Genomic DNA, 21,066 nt, shown 5'->3' on the forward strand with positions numbered 1-21,066 from the left:
CAAGGATGCGGTGGCTGGGGTCTCCGTGAATGTTCTCACGATTCTGAAGTGAGGGTGTCAGCCAGCCTGTGTTCTCAGCTGGAGCTTGGGGTCCTCTTCCAGGCTCTCATGGCAGAATTCAGTTCCTTTTGGTTGTAGGATGGTTGTCTCTATTTCTTTGCTGGCCATCAGCGACGGGCCACTCTCAGCTAATGGAGGCCACCTGCATGCCTTGCCATGTGGTCCCCTTCATCTTCAAAGCTGGGACAGAAGCATTCACTGCCAAATCCCTCTCACACTAAATCTCCAGGGAATAGCCCCACCCTCGCTTTAAAATTACTTTTTATTTTTATTGAGATAAAACGGACATTACAGTTTCAGGTGTACAACATAATGACTCAATATCTGCAAAATTATTTCCACAATAAGTGTAGTTAACATCAATTGACTTTTTACAAAGAGGAAGGGAGAGGGATAGAGAGTTAGAAACGTCCATCAGCTGCCTCCTGCCCACCCCTCACTGGGGATGTGCCTGCAACCAAGGTGCATACCCTTGACCAAAATCCAACCTGGGACCCTTCAGTCTGCAGGCCAATGCTCTATCCACTGAGCAAAACCAGCTAGGGCCATAGTTGCAACTTTTTCTTCTGATAAGAACTTTTGAGATCTATTCTGGCAGCGACTTTCAAATAGTAGCCACCATGTTGTATATTACAGTGGTGCCTCGCATAAAGAACGCCTCGCACAGCGAACGCTGCACACAACGAACTTCATTTCATGATTCATACAACGAACTTCGTTTCACACAACGAAGTCGCCCGAGCTTCCACGACCGCTTTGCCCGAGCTTCCACGATCGCTGCCGATGTATTGCATCCTTCCGCGCAGGCACTGCAGGCAGTCGTTAGTCACTGCGCTTAACTTAAGCACGTATCACGGCAATCGTTCTTCATTACGAATTAAATCACGCACGTATCACGGCAGTCGTCCTTTTAAGTTAAACTCAATATTTTTTTTATATCATGATGTATCTAAATAAAAATAATAACAAAAAATTATCTTTTTTTATGTCATCTTAGCATATTTTATGCTACAGAACGAATTATTTTTTTTAACATGTATTGTTATGGGAAAACACGTTTCACATAACGAACTTTTCGCATAACAAACTTGCTCCTGGAACGAATTAAGTTCGTTGTGTGAGGCACCACTGTACATCCTTTATAACTGCTCCACCCCTTCCAAGGGCTCACCTAATCAGGCCAGGCCCACTGAAGATAAGCTCTCAAGTTCAGTCAGTTGTGCCTAATCACAGAAGTGATATATTCACTGATTTCTCCCACACTCCAGGGCAGGAAATCATAAAAAGGCATGGGTCATTGGGGCTGTTTTAGAATTCTGCCATAAGTTTATAATTTTAAAAATAATGGCGAAAACTTAAAAAACACAAAGTAGAGTAGTAACTACATATACATTACCCACTATCAACAAACATGAACATTTTCCCCCCACTTAATATTTTTTAGGCAAAATTCCTTTTTATGGAAGTGACAATTCCAAAGTATTAGGTTTATTTCCAACATTTTGTGTAACTGATCACCCTAAACCTGGCCTCAGTATTTGCCATGCTGTCTTCATCAGGTTTATGATTATGTGCAGCCTTTTCAAAGTGAACTTTGTTGGATTCATCTAGATCTATGGTCGGCAAACTGCGGCTAGAGAGCCACATGCGGCTCTTTGGCCCCTTGGGTGTGGCTCTTCCACAAAATACCACGGCCTGGGCAAGTCAATTTTAAAGAAGTGGCGTTAGAAGAAGTATGTTTAAAAAAATTGGCTCTCAAAAGAAATTTCAATTGTTGTACTGTTGATATTTGGCTCTGTTGACTAATGAGTTTGCTGGTCTAGGGATTTTGGCATAGAATGGGTAATGGGTACAATCAGTCAGATGCCAGGCACATTACTGGTATTTTGAAATGTACAAAGGGCCCTCGGATTATGAGGGAATATTTTCCTCCCCATTTTTAATTAAGTATATGCCTGTTGTATGCAGCATCACAGAAGATTGTGTAAAATGCTTGGAGTTCATGATAGCTCACCAGGAAGAGAATTGAAACAATTGGGACAAATACAAAGGGGAGGATTGAAGTGTAGTATTTATTACAGAAAAAGGCCTGTTAAGTCAATCTCCCAACAAGCAGAAACTAGCAGGAAGCTTATTCGTGAAACTCAGGGGTGGTTTCTGTATTCAGAGGGGAGCTCCGGGGGACCTTGGGAAGACTTGTGCCCTGGCTACCCTGGGAGCTTTGGTATGAGGGCTCCATTCAGTCTGTGTAGGCTTGTGGTGGGCTTAGGGAAATGAACAGATGAATGACTTCTCAGTTTTCTTAACCGCGTAGTTGGTGTGCCTCAGTGCTGTCACCAGGGCCAGATAAATGTTAAGGGAAACCAGATTCGGGAGAACACAGGCCCTTCTCTTCAGAGGCAGCTCAGCTGTGATGGGGTGGGGGTGGGGTGTGGTGGGGGTTGGCAGCAATCTTCTGAGGCAATCTCGGAGACCAGAGTGGGGAAGCGGGTACAATAAATATCTTACTTCCTGACATGCTGACTTTCCTGCAAATGGTTCCAATGGAACTTTTATTATCTGAAGCCTATAGATGTTTATTAAGGAAACATTCACAGAACATACAGATCAAACCATTGTGCCAAGGCCTTCAGGGAACTCGGTGGATGCTTCTAAGTTTGCGTTTTCATAGGCTGGGAATTTTTAAGTTTCAAAATTTAAAAAGTAATAGAAGTTTATTGCAGGAAACATGGAAGCTCTTCACACCTCTACTTCTTAGCCCACTTCCTTAGCCCACTTTTCTTGCATAATACCTTTTCCATTGTATACAGTGTATATTTTACACTATAGACTCCCTCCCTCACAAGAAAATAAACACAATAGTAGGGTTCTGTTCTACTATTGTATTGTATACTGAAATATGGAGAGGTCTAAATGTTTGTGGAAGTGGTAGATGACTATAGGTAAAGATGAAAAATAAAAGCATTTACCTATAATTCCACCCAGCCATTGCCACCGTTAACATTTATTTCCTTCGCCTTTGGGAGGGAATAGGCAGTTACCTTCCTTTAGGGATCAATGACACAGTTGGCTCCTCCATTCACAGGCGTTTTAAAACACTAATTAAGCTGAAACCGGTTTGGCTCAGTACATAGAGCATCGGCCTGCAGACTCAAGGGTCCCAGGTTCGATTCCGGACAAGGGCATGCACCTTGGTTGCGGGCACATCCCCAGTGGGGAGTGTGCAGGAGGCAGCTGATTAATGTTTCTCTCTCTATCCCTCTCCCTTCCTCTCTGTAAAAAATATTTAAAAACAAAACCAGTATGTATGGGAGGGGGGGCAATGTTAAAATATGTGCACAGATAATAATTTAATAAAAAACAAAACAAAAAAAACAAAACAAAAACAACCCCCCCCCCCCCACTAATTAGCTGTGCGGTATCCCACCATGTGGGAGGCAGGGAGAGGCTCGCCCCAGACCCTCTTCACACCTTACATATCCCCTCCTCAATCCGCAGCCCAGTTGAGGGGAGGGGAGAGGCTCCCCTTTGCCCCAGCTCCCACCATCCTTCCTCCTTACTTCCCTTTCTAGAGCCCGCGCCAGGCGGCAACGTCATCACGCTGGGACGTAGGGACTCCGGGCCCTGACGCCTTACGCAGGGTCCGACGTCACGACGCAGAGCCTAGCTACGGCGCAGGTTCCGGGCAGAGTCCGTTATGGCCGCTGCCGCCCTGAGGAGGATGAGTGGGGCTGTGCCTGCGAAGCTGCCGCCCAGACCCGGCGCCCCGGGCCCCGCGGGTGTGGAGCGGCCGCTGGTCCTGACGCTGCTGCTGGCGTGCGCCGCAGTGACGAGCGGTAAAGGGGCGCGGCGGCGGGGCGGCTGCGGGGACCCGGGGGGCGCGGGCCGGGAGGGAGCCCGGCGGAGCCCGGGGAAGGGCGCCTCCGAGAAGCCGCGATCCGGATGGGCCGGGGGCTCCGCTGGGCCGAGGAGAGGGGCTGTCCGGAGGGGTCTCCGCGAGGCCGGAGAGGCGCTGACCGGGGCGCAGGGGGCGGGGTGCGAGGGGTGGGGAGCGGCGGTGGCGGTGCGGTCGGAGGCTGCCGGGCTGGGGTTCCGGCGGGAACGGAGTGTCTCAGAGGAGGGGACAGGAGAGGGGGCGGAGGGGACAGGTGCTGAGGCCGTGGCCCGGGGTGGTGGTGGTGGTGGGGGTGGTGGTGGTGGTGGTGGGGGGGGTGGGGGTGGTGGGGGTGGTGGGGGTGGTGGTGGGGGGGGGTGGGGGTGGTGGGGGTGGTGGTGGTGGTGGTGGTGGGGGTGGGGGTGGTGGGGGTGGTGGGGGTGGTGGTGGAGGTGGTGGTGGTGGTGGTGGGGGGACCCCGGGGTCTAGCAGGACCGGGGTGGGCAGGATCCGTGGCCGGACCGAGCTGATGGAGTAGTTCTGAGGGCAGAAGTGAAGGGGAAAGAGCCGTCTTCGGGGGCCGGTCCCGGTGAGGTCTGGTTCTGTGTTTGGTAAAGAACCAGCATCCAGGGGCTTGGGAAGAGGAGTCTCCGACAAGGGAGAGTCTTTGTACACATGGCCCCTTCCCTGTGTCCTGGGGTAGCAGGACAATCCTGCTTTATTTTAATGGATCCCGAGGATTTAAGTACTTCATTTAATTTTTTAAAAACTATTTTTATTTGAGACAAAATTGTCATATAACATTATATGAGTTCCAGGCGTACAACATAGTGATTCGACATTTGTGTACACTGCAAACTGCACACCACAAGAAGTCTAGTTACCATTTGTTCTCATACATAATTTTTTTTTAATCTTGTAATGAGAACTTTTAAAATGTACTCTTAACAACTTTCAGTACGGTATTATTAGCCATAGTCACCATGCTGTACCTCACATCCCGGTGACTTGCTTTGTAACTGGAAATTTGTACCTTTTGACTCCCTTTACCAATCCTTTGCACTCCCCCTCCACGAACCCTCAATGTGCTCTTTGTATCTAAGAGTTTGGCCTTTTGCCTTTGTCTTGTTTTGATTTGTTTTGTGTTTTAATATTCCACATGTAAGTGAAATCATATGTTATTTGTCTTTCTCTGTGTAGTGCCCTCCAGGTCCATACATGCTATCCCAAATGGCAAGATTCCATTTAAAAAAAATTTTTTTTTATGGCTGAGTAACATTCCATGTTTATATGCTTAGTATCCTTATTCTTTCATCCATTGATGGGTACTTCCATCGTTTCCATATTTTGACTGTTGTAAAGAATGCTGCATGATTAAGTATTGATTTTCTTAGAATTGTTACATCATGAATCAAGCTACTGAAGGATTCATTGAGAAATGAGGAAATCTGTAAACCAGGGCCTGAGGCCTGAGGGGGGAACAAATCCACTTATAAGAACTTATAATGATTAAGCAGTATTTTTTGTAGTAGTTCCCTTTTTCTTTCAGGCCAAGAAACAATCCTGCTTTTCTCCCTAAATCTTTTTGAGTTTTCAGGTGAAAAACACTGTGAAATGGGTAGTGTTCCAGGGCAGCTGGACACCCCTAAACCCCAGAAGTGATTGTAAGTCTTTAGGGAAGGACGGTGGTCCATTTTCCCAAGGCCCTTTCATCATTAGTAAAATATAATGAGGATTTCCCTGGCAGATGCAGATAGTTGTGCTCTGAAATCACTTAAGTACCATGATTGTTTTGATCTTTTAGTTATCTAAGAAAAAACTGACACCTAAACATTTACATTTCTTGCTGGAATGCTTAAGATATATCGCTAGTAACTAGTTTCAGAAACAGCTTCCCCCCCTAAGACAGGGTTTCCCAAAGTGTACGTGTACCCCCAGGGGTACGGGAGAGTTTGGTGGGGATATGCACTGCACTGTGCTTAGCTGCGCCTAATTATACGTTCTCATGAGTACGAGGGGTACTCAGCGTTATGAAAATTATAGAAGGGGTACACATATGTCAAAAGTTTGGGGAACATTGTGGCCTAAAAGATAGTTGGAAATCTTGTGAGGGGGTGTGTCAAGAAGTAAGGTGTCCTTTGTGTAGGTTTTTATTTATTAGAACCCCAACACTATTGCTCCAACTATATTGGGACATCTCAGGGATTTATTTTTATTTTTTTAAAATTCTCTCTCATTCATTCTCTCTCTCTCTCTCTCTCTCTCTCTCTCTCTCTCTCTCTCTCTCTCTCTCTCAAATTCTTATTCTCTCTCTCCATACATATATCCACACTTTAAATTCAGATTATCCCCTACTGAAAAGAAATGAAACTAACATATATGCTTTTAATAGGGAAGCAGCTCGACTGCAGTATACTATAGCATTTATAAAGTTTTAGCTAAAATATTAGTGTTTTTATAAACATGGCTAATGGTAGAGTGATTTCAAAGTATTATTCTTGTAATAACAAAATTAAAGTCTAGATAGAATGTATTGAGTTCCAAACTTCAAGTAAGCATAGGAAATTAGAAAGTTACCACATCAGATTTATTTAAACTTTTTCCATATTAGGTTTCTTAAAATTTCAATGCTTGGATATATTCTTGGCAATTGGTAAGATTTTTTTAAAGTTTATATTTTTCATTTTGATAAGGTCTAAAATATTAATATAAGCATTGCTTTGGATCAATGGATGGATGATCACTTTATACCCAAGTCTTGCCATGCAATTTCAAAAGTGTCTGCTTTTTACATTTGTCCCCAAATGATCACCTAATTTTAACATGTAATGTATTTAAAATTTTAAGATAAAGTGTGTGAATGAATTCTCAAGGTCCTCTGCATTCTTGTCTGAAAAATGTTGATATAGTTTATTTTTCTGTTTTTAAAAATTGTTATTTTTAGTGGTAGCCTTCTTTATTTTGAGAGATAGAGAGAGAGAGAGAGAGAGAGAGAGAGAGAGAGAGAGAGAGAGAGAATATTTATTGTTCCACTTATACATTCACTAGAGTCCAGTTGCACGAAGAGATTTGTGCAATAGGCCTTCCTTCCCTTGGCTTCCAGCACCAGTTTTCCTCCGGCACCAGGGACTCAGGCCTTCGCTCCGGCCGAGTCTGCCTTCTTCGTCTTTGCTGCAGGCTCTGGCCAGGCTCTGGCTGGAGTCTGCCATCTTCGCTGCAGACTCAGGCCAGTGTCTGTCTGGCGGAATGCTTTGCAGAGGTCCTCCTGACACTTTATAAAAAAAAACAAATTCACTCCCCATGGAGTGATTCCACACACACAAACCTACAGTCTCGGGTCTTAGCCTTGGAGGTGCCATACCCCCACAGAGCGATCCCCTCTCAGCGGCAGCCTGAGGTCTCAGCCACTGAGTCACACTAGCCAGGCAGATATGGAGGAATCTTAAATGTTTCTTTTTAAAAAATATATATATTTTACAAAAATAATAACTTAATAAAAAATATATAAAAAATATATTTTATTGATTTTTTACAGAGAGGAAGGGAAAAGGATAGAGAGCTAGAAACATCTATGAAAGAGAAACATCGAACAGTTTCCTCCTGCACATTCCCCACTGAGTATGTGCCTCCAACCAACTTGGGACCCTTGAGTCTGCAGGCCGATGCTCTATTTACTGAGCCAGACCAGTTTGGGCTGTCCATTATGTTAAAGAAAAAACCCTAACTAATAAAGAGGGAATATGCAGGAGAGGGCATTTGGGGGTGACTGGGCTGTCAGGGGAGGGCAGTTGGGGACGATTGGGCTGGCAGGGGAGCAGTTAGGGGCAATCAGGCAGGCAGGCAAGCAGTTGGGAGCCAGCAGTCCTGGATTGTGAAAGGGATGTCCAACTGCCTGTTTAATTTTCCTCCTACTTGGTGCTAGGTATTGGAGTCACAACATTAAGCAGGCAGTCAGACATCCCCCAAGAGTTCCCAGATTGCAGAGGTGCAGGTTGGGCTGAGGGACACCCCCTCCCCCCAAGTGCATGAATTTCATGCACTGGGCCTCTGGTAGATAATGAGATTGAAATAATGGAACCATGTCATGTAGGATCTTGTGGCCTATTATAAAGACTTAGAATTTTATTTTTTAGAGAAATGGAGGGTTTAAAATTTTTTTCCAAACACAGTTTACAATCAGTATTATTTTGTATTAGTTACAGGTGTACAATATAGTGGTTAGACAATCATATACTTTACAGAGTGATGCCCCTGATATTTCCAGCACCTGACTGGCACCATACATAGTTATTACACTACCAGAGGGTTGGTGCATGAATTCCTGCACCAGTGGAGTCCCTTGGCTGGGTCAAAACTGGCTCTCCGACATCCCCTGAGGGGTCCTGGATTATGAGAGGTTGCAGGCCAGCTTGAGGGACCCCACCAGTGCATGATCAGGACCGGGGCGGGACATGGGAGGTTGGCCAGCCAGGGAGGAACAGCAGGAGGACTCCAGGGAATGTCTGGTCCATCTTGCTCAGTCCTGATTGGCCTGACCCTAGCAGCAAGCTAACCTACTGGTCAGAGTGTCTGCCCCCTGGTGGTCAGTGCACGTCATAGTGAGCTATTGAGCGGCCTTAGCATATCATTAGCATATTACACTTTGATTGGTTGAATGGACGACCGGACACTTAGCATTAGGCTTTTATTTTATAGGATTATTGACTATATGCTGTGTTAGAAGAGCTCCCAGAAGGCTTTAAGCAGAGGAGTAACACCATCCTAGTTAAGTTTGTACACGATGATTCTGGCTGTTGTGGAGAGTGGACAGTAGGGGTTCGGGTAGAAGCAGGCAGATCATTTAGAAGGCCGCTTCAGTAATCCAGATGAGATGATGGTGGTTTGGACTAGGCAGTAGCAGTGGAGGGGTGAAAAGTCTTCAAATTCTGCATATATTTCGAAGGTAGAGTAACAGATTGGATGTAGGTATTAAGAAAATGATGATTATTCCGAAACCGGTTTGGCTCAGTGGATAGAGCGTTGGCCTGCGGACTGGAGGATCATAGGTTCGATTCCGGTCAAGGGCATGTACCTTGGTTGCGGGCACATCCCCAGAAGGGGTTGTGCAGGAGGCAGCTGATCAATTTTTCTCTCTCATCGATGTTTTTAACTCTCTGTCCCTCTCCCTTCCTCTTTGTAAAACATCAATAAAATATATTTTAAAAAAAGAAAGAAAATGACGATTACAAGGTTTTTGGTTTGAGTAACTATAAAAATGGAGTTGCCATTAAGCAAGAGAGAAACTGTAGTTATAACAAGTTTCTGTTTTTTCTTTTTGGAGTGGGAAGTAAAAATGCATTTTTAAATTAAACTTTTAATTTTGAAATAATTGTAGATTCACTTGCAGTTGCAAGAAGTAATGCAGAGTTCCTATGTAACCATTTACCCAGTTTTCCCCATCGGTAATATCTTGCAAAACTGTAGTATAATATCACAATCAGCATACTGACATTGATACAGTCAAGATAGAGTATTTCCATCACCATCAGGACCTCTTGTGTTGTCCTCTATAGTCCCCCCACTTCCTTTCTATCCACACTCCCCCCTGAAATCCTGGCAATTTGTTTTTTAGTTTTATTATTTTGTCATTTTGACAAGGATATAAATGGAATCAAATGGTATATAATTTTTGGGGGGATTGGCTTTTTCACCTAGTGTAATTCTTTGGAGAGTCATCCAAGTTGTTTCACATGTTGATAGTTTGTTCCTTTTTATTGCTGAATAATATTCTATGTATGGATGTGTACTACACTTTGTTTAACCATTCATCTGTTGAGGGACATCTGTGTTGTTTTCAGTTTTTGGCTATTATGAATAAAGCTGTTATAAACATTCAGATTTTTGTGTGAACATAGGTTTTGATTTCTCTGGGATAAATGCCCAGGAGTGCAATTGTTGGGTTATATGATAGTTGCACATTTAAATTGCCAAACTGATTTCTGGCATAGCTGTCCTATTTTATATTACCACTAGCAATATGTGAGTTGCATCCTTGCCAGCATTTGGTATTGTCTTGTGTCTTTTTTTTAAAGGGCTCATAGTTTTAATGTTTTTATTGATTTTAGAGAAGAAGAGAGAGCGAGCTAGGGAGAGAGAAAGACAGCTGGGGCAGGGGGCGGGGAGAAGAGGGAAGAAGAGAGAAAGAGAGGGAGGGAGGAAGAGGAACAGGAGAGAGAGAGAAAGAAATATTGATGTGAGAGGCAAACATCGATCAGTTGCCTCCCTTTCCTCCCTGACTGGGTATTGAACCTATAACCTGGACATGTGCCCTGAGTGGGAATTGAACTGCTCTGACTTTTTGATGTATGGGATAATGCTCAACCAACTGAGCCACATTGGTCAGGGCATATATTGCTGTTTTCTATTTGCTAATATTTTGTTATTTTAAAAAATATATTTTCATTTATTTCAGAGAGAAAGGGAGAGAGAGAGAGAGAGATAAAAAAATCAATGATGAGAATCATTGATCAGCTGCCTCCTGTACGTCTCCTACTGGGATTAACCCTGCAACCGGAGCAACTTGAGCATGTGCCCTGACCAAGAATGGAACCATGACCTTCTGGTTCATAGGTCAACGCTCAGCCACTGGGCCACACAGGCCCAGGCTATTTGCTAATATTTTGTTAAGGATTTTTACATCCATATTCATGAAAGTACCAGTATTTAGTTTTCTCTTTCTGTAGTATCTTTGGTTTTGATATCTGGATGATAATATTAGTTTCATAAAATACACTGAGAAATATTCCCTCCTTTTCTATTCTATGAAAAAGATTGTATAGAACTGGTGTTCTTTTTTTAAAAAAAATATATTTTTTATTGATTTCAGAGAAAAGGGGTGGGGGAGATATATATATATATATATATATATATATATATATATATATATATATATATATCAGTGATGAGAGAGAATCATTGATTGGCTGCCTCCTGCACACCCCCCACTGGAATCAAACCCACAACCCAGGCATATGTGCCCTTGACGAATCAAACCTGGGATCCTTTAGTCTGCAGGCTGACACTCTTATCCACTGAGACAAACCAGTGAGGGCTAGTGTTAATTCTTTAAACATTTGGTAGGATTTACTAGTGAGCCATCTGGGCCAAGAGTTTTATTTTTGGGGTGTTTTAAAATCAAGAATTTAATTTTAATAGTTATAGTTATAGAGCTCTTCAAATAATGTATTTTACATTGGGTGAACTGTGGTATTAATAGTTTGTGTTTTTAAGACTCTAGTTTTACTTTAACTTTCTCTATTACTTGGTTTTTAAAAAAAATCCTCATCCAAGGATATTTTTCCATTGATTTTTAGAGTGGAAGAGAGAGGGAAAGACAGATAATTATTGATGTGAGAGAAGCACATTGATTGGTTGCCTCCTGCATGAGCTCTAACCAGGGCTCAGGTTGGGGAGAAGCCTGCAACTGAGGTACGTGGCCTTGACCAGAATCGAACATGGCACCCTTCCATCCTCAGGTTGATGCTCTATCCACTGAGCCAAAAGGGCTAGGCTCTTTTACTTGGCTTTTTATGACTTTGCACTGCCATATACTAGATCGAGATAGGAATCTCCATTTGTTACTTCTGGGCAAGGGTGGGAGTTCTGGTTCCCCTCATGTCTCCACTGACAATGGTGGGGGTGGCCTAGTTACTGCTTGACTCTTCTTGGGCCTCCTCTGACACCATCCCATTTGAGGGGCAGGGACACCTTGTTACAGGCCGGGGATAGGGGAAATGTAGGCTCCCCACACTGCCTTTGCTGGTGTGGGTGAGTGGTATTTGCCTGGAGTAGAGCAGCCATTGTCTAAAGGCTTTCTTTCTTGCTAGGCTGCCTCTCCTGATTTAGCTGGAGAGAGCAGGCTTTTTGTGGAGCCCTTTCTGTCTGTACCCCTTGGTGTTTTTAGGTTGCTTCCTTCTTAATTTCTAAGTTTGCAAAACCTGAGATAAAAATCAGGGAAGTCACCACTGGGTCATTTCTCAGGTCCTAAGGTCTCTTTCAGAGTCTTCTTGTGTTATGTTATATATATTATGTAGGATTTTAGTTGTGCTTAGAGGAACAGGGAAAAGTATGCATACTCCATCTTCCTGGAGGCCAAAATCATAATTCATTTGGAAGATTACTTTGAAGGTCAGACATCTAAGAGGAGATTTCAAGTGGGCCATTGGATTTATGACTCTAGAGTTCTGGTAGTTTGTGGAAGTTCTCTCCTAATCCTTCATTTTTCTTAGAGAAGTTAGGAAGTGATAGCATCAGTTGAAAGTGAGCACAACAGAGAAGGTATTGGAAGTTTGAGGACAGGAAAATGTGAATGGTCTCCTAAGGGAGCCGGAGTGGATGGACCACTAGGAAAATATGGTGTAATTGCCAACAGCATTACATATACACCTAAATTTTTGGCATTACATTTAAAATGACATAAAAACAATGGCATGGTTGTACACTTATTTTCAGTCATGCTCAGCTGCTTGGTGCATATGGGGACTAGTCAGAGAGTTTGGCTTAACTTGGGATATAGCCTCACCGTGTAAGTGGGACAAAGTGAGCAGGCGGGGAGGAAATTAGAGGTATGCGTGAGAGGAATGATGTCTGACCATAGAACTGAATCTGGGTGAAAAGGGATGAGAGTGTATTAGGCGAGGGAGTAAAGGTGGTAGGTTCAGAGAATTATGGTCCTGATGGGATCAGAATATCAGGGAATGGATTCAAAGGCTAGGAGGTCATGTCAGTGGTTGGGATGCATGAAGTTGAGATTCTGGAAGAGTTGTGATGAAAGATAATGACCATGGGAATGAGAAGCTAAGGGATGCCTCATCAGAAGAGAGGAGGGTCAAGGTTTTTGAAATCAAGACAGGAGTATTTGGGTGGGGTGAACTCGAGCTAGAAGCTAACATCATTGAGAATTAGGGATCCTAATGGGGAGTTCGTGGACAAAGGTTAGTAGGTGATAGCTGATGACAAGGAAAATCAAGGCTGGGGGCATTTAGGGAAGGAAATGGGAGAATGGTCTGGAAGGGGCTCCACCCCTTCTCCAGTACAAGAATGTGGGAGAAAAAGAACTATTAAATAAAAAGGCTGCAGGGAAAGCATGGGAGATTCAGGTTTCAGTTAATCATGAAAGATGATAGAAAGGACTTGCTGGTGAGTGACTGGATTCTAGAGTGCACGGTGGAGGGTTTGTGGACATGGAGGGCCTGGGAGATGGGGACAAATTATAATAATTCCCACCCCTGTCAGCTGTGTCCCTTTAAATATACATGACTTGCAAAAGTCAAGCATAGAAAAATGAAAATTTTAAAAGTCAAGTTTAGTTTGTTGGCTTCCAGCATGACAAATTTCTTTTAAAACATGTTTTCCCACACTGTCAGGAAAATTAAATATATCAGAAATAGCAATTTGTAAATTCCTGAATCAACCAAGTTGAGGTGATAAATGTCAAAATTCTTTTAAGAAATTTTTATTAATAGTTTTCTGAATAACTCTAATTTACAGTCTAATGTAGTATCTGTTGAACAACTTCAAGAATATCTATTACACTTTTATGGTCCCTGTTTATTTTTTCTAGTGAAAAATTCAATGAACCAACTGTTGCAACTGCAACTGCTATAGGAGAGTTTTACTATTTTTTTTTTTTTTTTTTACTAATTTACTAAATTATTTTTTCTGAGAGTCTATTCAGTCCCTTTTTTTCTATACAAAATGTATGTCAACTGTGGTAACAAGCCTGAGTGTGTTCATAGAGACGAAGAGTTGGCTGGGAGGTTGTTCATTTGTGTTCAGGCACACCTGCTTTTCAAAGCCCAACAATGATTTGGTTTAATCTTAGCCTTGTAAAATATTTTTCTTTACTGTGATAGACTTAAAAATATTATGTATTTTTAAATCTCACATTTTAAAATATTAAAAAAAAGTATAATCGATATTCTTTAAGTTGTTCAACAGATACTACATTAGATTGTAAGTTAGAAATTGCTAAATTTCAGAAGGTATGACTCTGAACTTTTGGTATGTAGACTTACTGATGTAAACAATTTAACTTTTACTTTAGTAAATCACGCTGAGTTAAGAGCTTGTGTGTATTTGGTGTCATTCCTGTATCCAGATTTCCTTCTTTAATATTTAAAACAGCCTAACTCACACTTTGTTTTTAAGCTCCAGTTTCCAATTCTTTTCCTTTAGGTGTTTTCCCTTCTTCCTAACAATTCCTTTTTTTTTTTAATTTGGGAGGTGGGTATCTGTCAGTTCTAGTAGTACTTAGAAATGCTGTCTACATTAGTTTCTCTTGAATTTGTTGTACTGCATGGAAAGTACTTAGGTTCAGCCGTGGCCAGTGTGGTTAGTTGATCGAGCGACGCCCTGTACACTGAGAGATTGCTGGTAGATTCCTGGGCACTTCACACGCACAGGTTGCAGGTTTGGTCAGTCACCGTGTGTTTCTATTTTACATAAAAGTTTCTTTCTCCCCCTCTCCTCGCTCTATAAAATCAATAAAAACATATTAAAAAAAAGAAAGTACTTAAGTTCAAATTTTGTATGTAGTTTGTGACCTACTTGAGCAAGGATCAACTTCTGTTTTTTTCTGTTCTGGGCATGGGGTGGAGTCTGGCTGGGCAAAGATACTGAAGTCCAACCCTTTTGTGAAGTGAAAACAGAGGAAATGGTGAGAGCTGTGTGTGGACTTCGCCTGTGACCTAAAGTCAAATTCCTCTTTCTTCTTCCTTTTTTTCTTCTACAATATTATTGGCAGGCGAGGTCTTCTTTGTTGCTTAAGTTGTTAGCGTCTGGTAAGGCAGCTGTTATCTGATGAATAATTGGTCTAAGAAGAAAACTGCTGCCTATTGAGATTTAGGTATTAATTAATTCTTAAGAGCAAGATAATAGGAATTTAACAAAGAGAAATGCTTAGTGAAAAATTTAGGTTAATATGCTTCTAGCTTAATGTATATAAAGTTAGAGTTTTCATTTAATGTTCTTTATTCACTTACTTTAGCTCTACCACCGACTGATTCACGGAACGAGACTGTACTCCTGAAAGATGTTTCTGCTGCAAATGTGAGTGCTGTTTTAATACCTGAAGGACAAACCAAACCTCCTGTTTCCCAAATCAGCACCACTCTCCCTCCCACAGCTAGTACAGAGAAGAGTGGAAGGGCATCTGTCCCCCCTCATCCCTCACCTACTGCTCCTCTGTCCCAAGAGGAAGCTGATAACAATGAAGATCCCAGTATAGAAGAGGAGGATCTTCTCACACTGAACAGTTCTCCGCCCACCGCCAAAGATACTCTGGACAATGGAGATTACGGAGAACCAGACTATGACTGGACCACCAACCCCAGGGATGACGAGTCCAGCGAGGCGTTGGAAGAAAAAAGGGGCTACATGGAAATTGAACAGTCAGTGAGATCTTTTAAGAGCCCATCCTCAAATACAGAAGAGGAAGATAGCCATTTCTTTTTTCATCTTATTATTTTTGCTTTTTGCATTGCTGTTGTTTATATTACATATCACAACAAAAGGAAGGTAAGTTTGGTTTTTTTAGCTCCTCTAGTTGTCCTTTGATATCTGAATTATACTTCTTTCTAATGCTTTTGGTGATTCAGGACTTTTTTCTGTAAGTCAAGTTTAAAATGGTAAAAGATAGACATGCCTAATCAGTTTATAAATCTATGGTGTATTTTAACAACTATAGTGAATGTTTTATTTAATTTTTAAAAAATCGCTTTGAGAGGAGGTTATGGGGTGGAGAGAGAGAGAGAGAGAGAGAGAGAGAGAGAGAGAGAGAGAGAGAGAGAGGAAGAGAAAGAGAGAAAGAAACATTGATTTGTTGTTTTCACTTATTGATGTATATTTATTGGTTGCTTCTTGAATGTGCCCTGACCAGAGATTGAAATAACAGCCTTGACATATCAGGACATTGCTCTGCCAATTGAGTTACCTTGCCAGGGCCAAAACCCTGTGATTAATAAAAAAAGTAAAAAGGTTTTATATCTTAATTGAGCATTGCTTTTTCAATGGGAATACTTGTGGAGAAAGATTGTTAATTTAGTACTTTTAATTAATTAAGCATTGAACTTAGTAATATTTTCCTCTGGTTGTAAAACTTTAGGGAATTCAGAAAATACAGAAAAATATAGAAATGAAAATTTAGGCTAGCACTCAAAGCTGATCATTATTACCATTTTGGTATATTTCTTTTTTTTAAATTTCTTTATTGATTATGATATCACATAATTGTCCTCATCCCCCCATTCCCATCCCAAACCCCTCCCCACGTATGCCCACTCCTGTTGTCCATGACCACTAGTTAGGCTTATATGCATGCACACAAGTCCTTTGGTTGATCTCTCCCCTTTGCCCCCACCTTCCACTACCTTCCCTCTGAGGTTTGACAGTCTGATCGCTGCTTCTCTGTCTCCAGATCTGTTTCTGTTCATCAATTGATGTTCATTATTTCCCCTAGATGCATTAGATCATGTGATACAAGGAATTCCCTTATAAGAACTGAAACTGAGACAAGCCATAATGGTTATGCTGAGAGGCAAATGAATCAGTCTGGAGTGAGTTCCTTTCTGGGTTAACAGTTCTTTTTGAGTCCCAATTTCAATGTCAAACAGTTCCTTATGTGTACATGTCAGCCATGTATTTCAGATCTGATTGGTGGACATATGGTGGTGATGCAGGTCCAACCGTCTCTGGTTTGGTCCTGGGCATCTTCAGCAACGCACAGCTGCTGTCTGCTAGTATGGCAAGGCGTTGTCAGCATCTTCCATCTCTGGACTGTTTCTCTTCTGTTTTCATGGCTGGGGCACTCCTGTCAATTCCTCTCTTGCAGGAATCCACATGGTCTCGGAGTTTTCTGAAAATATAAAAACATATTCTCGACCAAAAGTTAATAAAGGAATATTTTCTATAAATTTGACTTGGGATCCCTTTTCTTTTTTTTTCTTTTTTCCCCCAAATGATTTTCCTCTGGCTTGTTTTGAAACCATGTATGTTTTTCATGGTTATCTTGCTGTTAGCATTTCAAATGAAAGTTAATTTTCTGAAGTACAAATTTTCTAGATATAATTTATTCACAGGATATTTTTCCTTAAGTGATATTTTTCTACTATCACCCCCTTTTTAATTTAAATATTAGGAGGCTTTGGAAATTTTATAATGAAATTTTAGAAATGAAAAAAATTTCATTATTTGCTCTCAAATATGACTGCTTTAGGTTCATTACATGTTATGCAATTTTACCATGAGATGAACTGCCAATAAGAATTTTTGTTAACACTTTAGGAATGGCTTTTTGTATAGTATACAATCAATTTTTCTAGAATATTTGCTTATTTCAATTAACCAATTTAATTACCTCTGAGAAATTGACTTCTATTCAACTGTCAAACTCGACACTCTATCAACAATAATCTTATTTTACCTTGTGTGTATTAGTGGAAAGGATTTTTTGCCTTCTTGAGTAGGACCTGAGCATTGGATTTGGATATCAAAAACCACTTCCCCACACCATGGGTATAATACCTCTCAAACAAGTCTTGTTGCAGTGAGAGGGCAGCTGCTGTCAGCCAAGTCTCTGTCAGTTTTCTGGGTCCTGATTTGAGCTGTGCATAGGAAGCGAATCAGCCATGGGGACAGGAGACCTCCCTCAGAAGGGGTGAAGGTTCAAGTCTCTGTCAAGTTGTGGGGACGGTAAGGGTCTGTGTCCCACCTCTGTTGACCCCCAAGTTCTCTTCTGCTGGCCCCTCTGCGACTGTGCCTGTCTTAGGTTGTTCTTTCCCTGAGGAATCTTACCTAACCAGCCATCCTCTGGGCCAAGCAGGGTGATGTCTCCTTGGTAGCCTATGCCTCTGTGGCTTGGTATATTTCTGATCTGCAAATTATATATATTTCAGACATATATGTGTATATTATACTTTTAACTTTATTTTTTTGTATATTATAATTTTTAAATGAATTTGATCTCATATAGAGTTTTGTATTGTGCTTTCTACTTAACAAATCACGAGCATTTTCATTATCATTAATATTCTTTAAAAACATGATTTAAAAGCTACATATTTTATTTAGCTGTTTTCTAGTTGAATATTTAGATGACTTCCAATTTTTGGTTCAGAAATAATGTGATGAACATTTCTGCACTGGAATTGGTTTGTCAGATCCCATGAGGCAAAGGGGGCATAAAGAGGACTGGTTGGCCCTTGTGTCATCCTGTACACCAAAAGGTGGCAGGTTCAGTTTCTGGTCAGGGCACATACCTAGGATGCGGATTTGATCCCAGTTGGGGCAAGGACAAGTGCGTACAGGAGGCAACTAATCGATGTTTCTCTTTATTTCAGTGTTCCTCTCTCCCTCTTCCTCCTTCTCTCTAAAAATCAATAAACATATCTTTGTATGAAGCTTAAAAAAAAGAAAAAAAAGAGGACTGGATAGATTATTTAGTTTGAGGATACATAGCTTAGTCCCAGAGCTGAATAGTTAAGCTTTTCAAATATTTTATTAAAGGGAGATCCAACAAACAACGCCCTTTTTAATACTTGTCAGGAAGTCTCAGATTTTGACTTTATTGTAACTTGCTATGTGATTTCTGGCAGGCCACCTTTCCCTTTAGGACCTTGATTTTTTTTACATGAGAAATGACAAAACTGGACCAGATAATGTCAAAAAGCCTTCCATATTTGAGAATCAGTGATTCTAAAATCCTTTTGGTTATTTGTGGTTTATTGGTCTGTCACTAGCGGTCTGTAAGTGCTTCTAGGTGGACAAAAATTTGAATGCCAGAGATATTCTATCCCGGTGTTTAATGTTGGATCATCTTTATTATAAACACCTAAGGGACTTGTTAAAGAGGTAGGTTCCTGGGTTCCACCGCTAATTCATTTCTGAAGAGAGAGCCCAGGAATCTGTCTCTAACAAGCACTCTATGTACAATAAAATCTGAGAAGCACTGTCTGGCCTTGTTTACAAGATGGAAAACAAAATAGCCTTTTTACTGTTGTTGATATTTTACTTTTCGTATTTGGGAACCTAGGAAAGAGGTATTTCACTTGTTATAAAAACTTTTAGCATCTCTATTTTTTCTTTTGTATGTCTAATTTATTTTGTCTTATTCCAGATTTTCCTTCTGGTTCAAAGCAGGAAATGGCGTGATGGTCTTTGTTCCAAAACAGTGGAATATCATCGTCTAGACCAGAATGTTAATGAGGCAATGCCTTCTCTGAAGATTACCAATGATTATATTTTTTAAAGCAGTGTGATTTGCGTTTGCTTATTATGTAATATTATTTGCTTGACTTTTTATATGATAGCGTGAAGATTTTTGCCATAGGCAATTGATATTAAATGAGAGGTGGATCTCTATTTTGCCTTGGTGCTTTGGAAATTAAATGTCACAAACAAGGAGTATATAATTTTTTTTTACCTACACTTTCAGAGGTGAATTCAGGTGTCTAAAATGTGGAGCTAAGCATTGCCTTTTATTGTTTTAGATTTCTTTATTGTACTTCTGGAAGTATTAGTGATGCTACTTTTAAAAAAGATCCAAAACTTGTAACTAAATTCTAACATATCTGGTACTGTTGATTCAGATTCTCTTCCTGCAATCCAAATACTTTTTTAAAGGCACATTTCTTTGTGCTCCCAAACTGTAACCTACAAGGATGTATGTAATAATACATACATAGGTTTGCATATAGGTAACATTTTTCTTTCCAGGAAAATTGCTTTGGGTATTTTTGGATAATTTAAACATAATTTAAGATAATAATATTACTTAATCTGACCACAATTTTAGCTCAATTAATAAATGTTTCTAGAAATTCTGGCTATAGAGATGCTGCAGTTTGCAGTGAACATAGGTAACATGTTACAGAGATAATACTTTTTGGTTAGAATTACTGAATTAAATTTAGAGGTAGAAATTGTGGTAAAATAAGAAATACATGTACAATTGCTTTTAGTTAGCAATTGATTATAGCACGGGTTCCTCCAAGCTTTCAAGCAGGGGGCAGAGTTTAAAATTAATCAGATTTTTTCATATTGTTTATTATAGTAAGTTTGAATAAATTTTGGGGGCCATTATTGCTTAAGTAATATATCTAGGCCTTTCAAATTAAGCCTGAATGAAGTTGTATACATAAAGAATATATGTGTACACTGATGTTTCCTCCCACTATATTTTTTTTATCTGCAAGTGGAAACTAATACTGTATTTTATTTTAGCTTATTATAAAGAATTGATCAATGTGTAAATATGTGATTTGAACCATGGTTGACTTACAAGTGTCAATACCAACTTTTTAGAATATGTAACCCCTAATGTACGTCAAACGCCCACTCACAAAGCCCAGGTAAGCGAGTGGGCCTGTGCTGTGTGTAGAATTGTGAGGAGAAGGGTAGTCCATCATTCCTCTTGGTGGACAATTTATGGTCCTAATCAGGAAGGGAAGCACAATGGAAATACACCTGGACTGTTTTATTGCAGTAATTTTTTTCATATCTGAAATTGTATTATTTAATATTTTGAATAAGATTTTAAAAAATAAATGGCAAAGATATCAACCCAAGATTTTATAAGTGTGTTTCATTTTAATGATGGCATGGGTCCTTCATTTGATTGGTCACAGAGAGTTAATGCTGTATCTGGGGGGAAGCTAAAAAAAATACATTTTTATTGATTTCAGAGAGGAAGGGAGAGGAAGAGAGAGATGGAAACATCAATGATGAGAGAGAATCCTTGATTGGCTGTGTCCTGCATGTACCCCACTGGGGATCGACCATTGCTCCATTTAACAGAACTCTGCCTCTACGAATTCCACTTAACTTCTAAATCCTACGTTAGGTCCAGTTTGCCACAAAGTACTGAAGTAGGATTGTAAAGGAAAGTAAAGCAGCTAAATCAACGTGTGCTTTCTGGCATGCTGGCCTCCCTGTTGTTTCCCTGTTGAAGGCACCCCTATCCTGAGGATCATCCCTCCTTAGTGGATCTAGGGTTGTGGGGTTCTTCCTGATGGCACAGTCTTTGCTACTCAAGTCCCATGCTAAAATCAAGTAGCCTCTGATTTTTAGAAAATGCACGTATTAAAAATGCTCCCAGA

The 21,066-nt window shown here is 40.9% G+C and overlaps 1 protein-coding gene across 1 annotated transcript; it reads left to right on the forward strand.

The window, feature by feature from the left end:
• Positions 1-3,712: 3,712 nt before the first annotated feature.
• On the forward strand, positions 3,713-20,535 carry CUNH5orf15 (chromosome unknown C5orf15 homolog). The gene is made up of 3 exons (XM_036423470.2): positions 3,713-3,896; positions 14,961-15,490; positions 19,086-20,535. The coding sequence occupies exons 1-3, from the start codon at positions 3,758-3,760 to the stop codon at positions 19,215-19,217; spliced, it is 801 nt and encodes a 266-aa protein (XP_036279363.1). The 5' UTR covers positions 3,713-3,757; the 3' UTR covers positions 19,218-20,535.
• The last annotated feature ends 531 nt before the right edge of the window (positions 20,536-21,066 follow it).

Source organism: Pipistrellus kuhlii, unplaced genomic scaffold (assembly GCF_014108245.1).
Source record: "Pipistrellus kuhlii isolate mPipKuh1 unplaced genomic scaffold, mPipKuh1.p scaffold_m20_p_8, whole genome shotgun sequence".
Taxonomy (NCBI): domain Eukaryota; kingdom Metazoa; phylum Chordata; class Mammalia; order Chiroptera; family Vespertilionidae; genus Pipistrellus; species Pipistrellus kuhlii.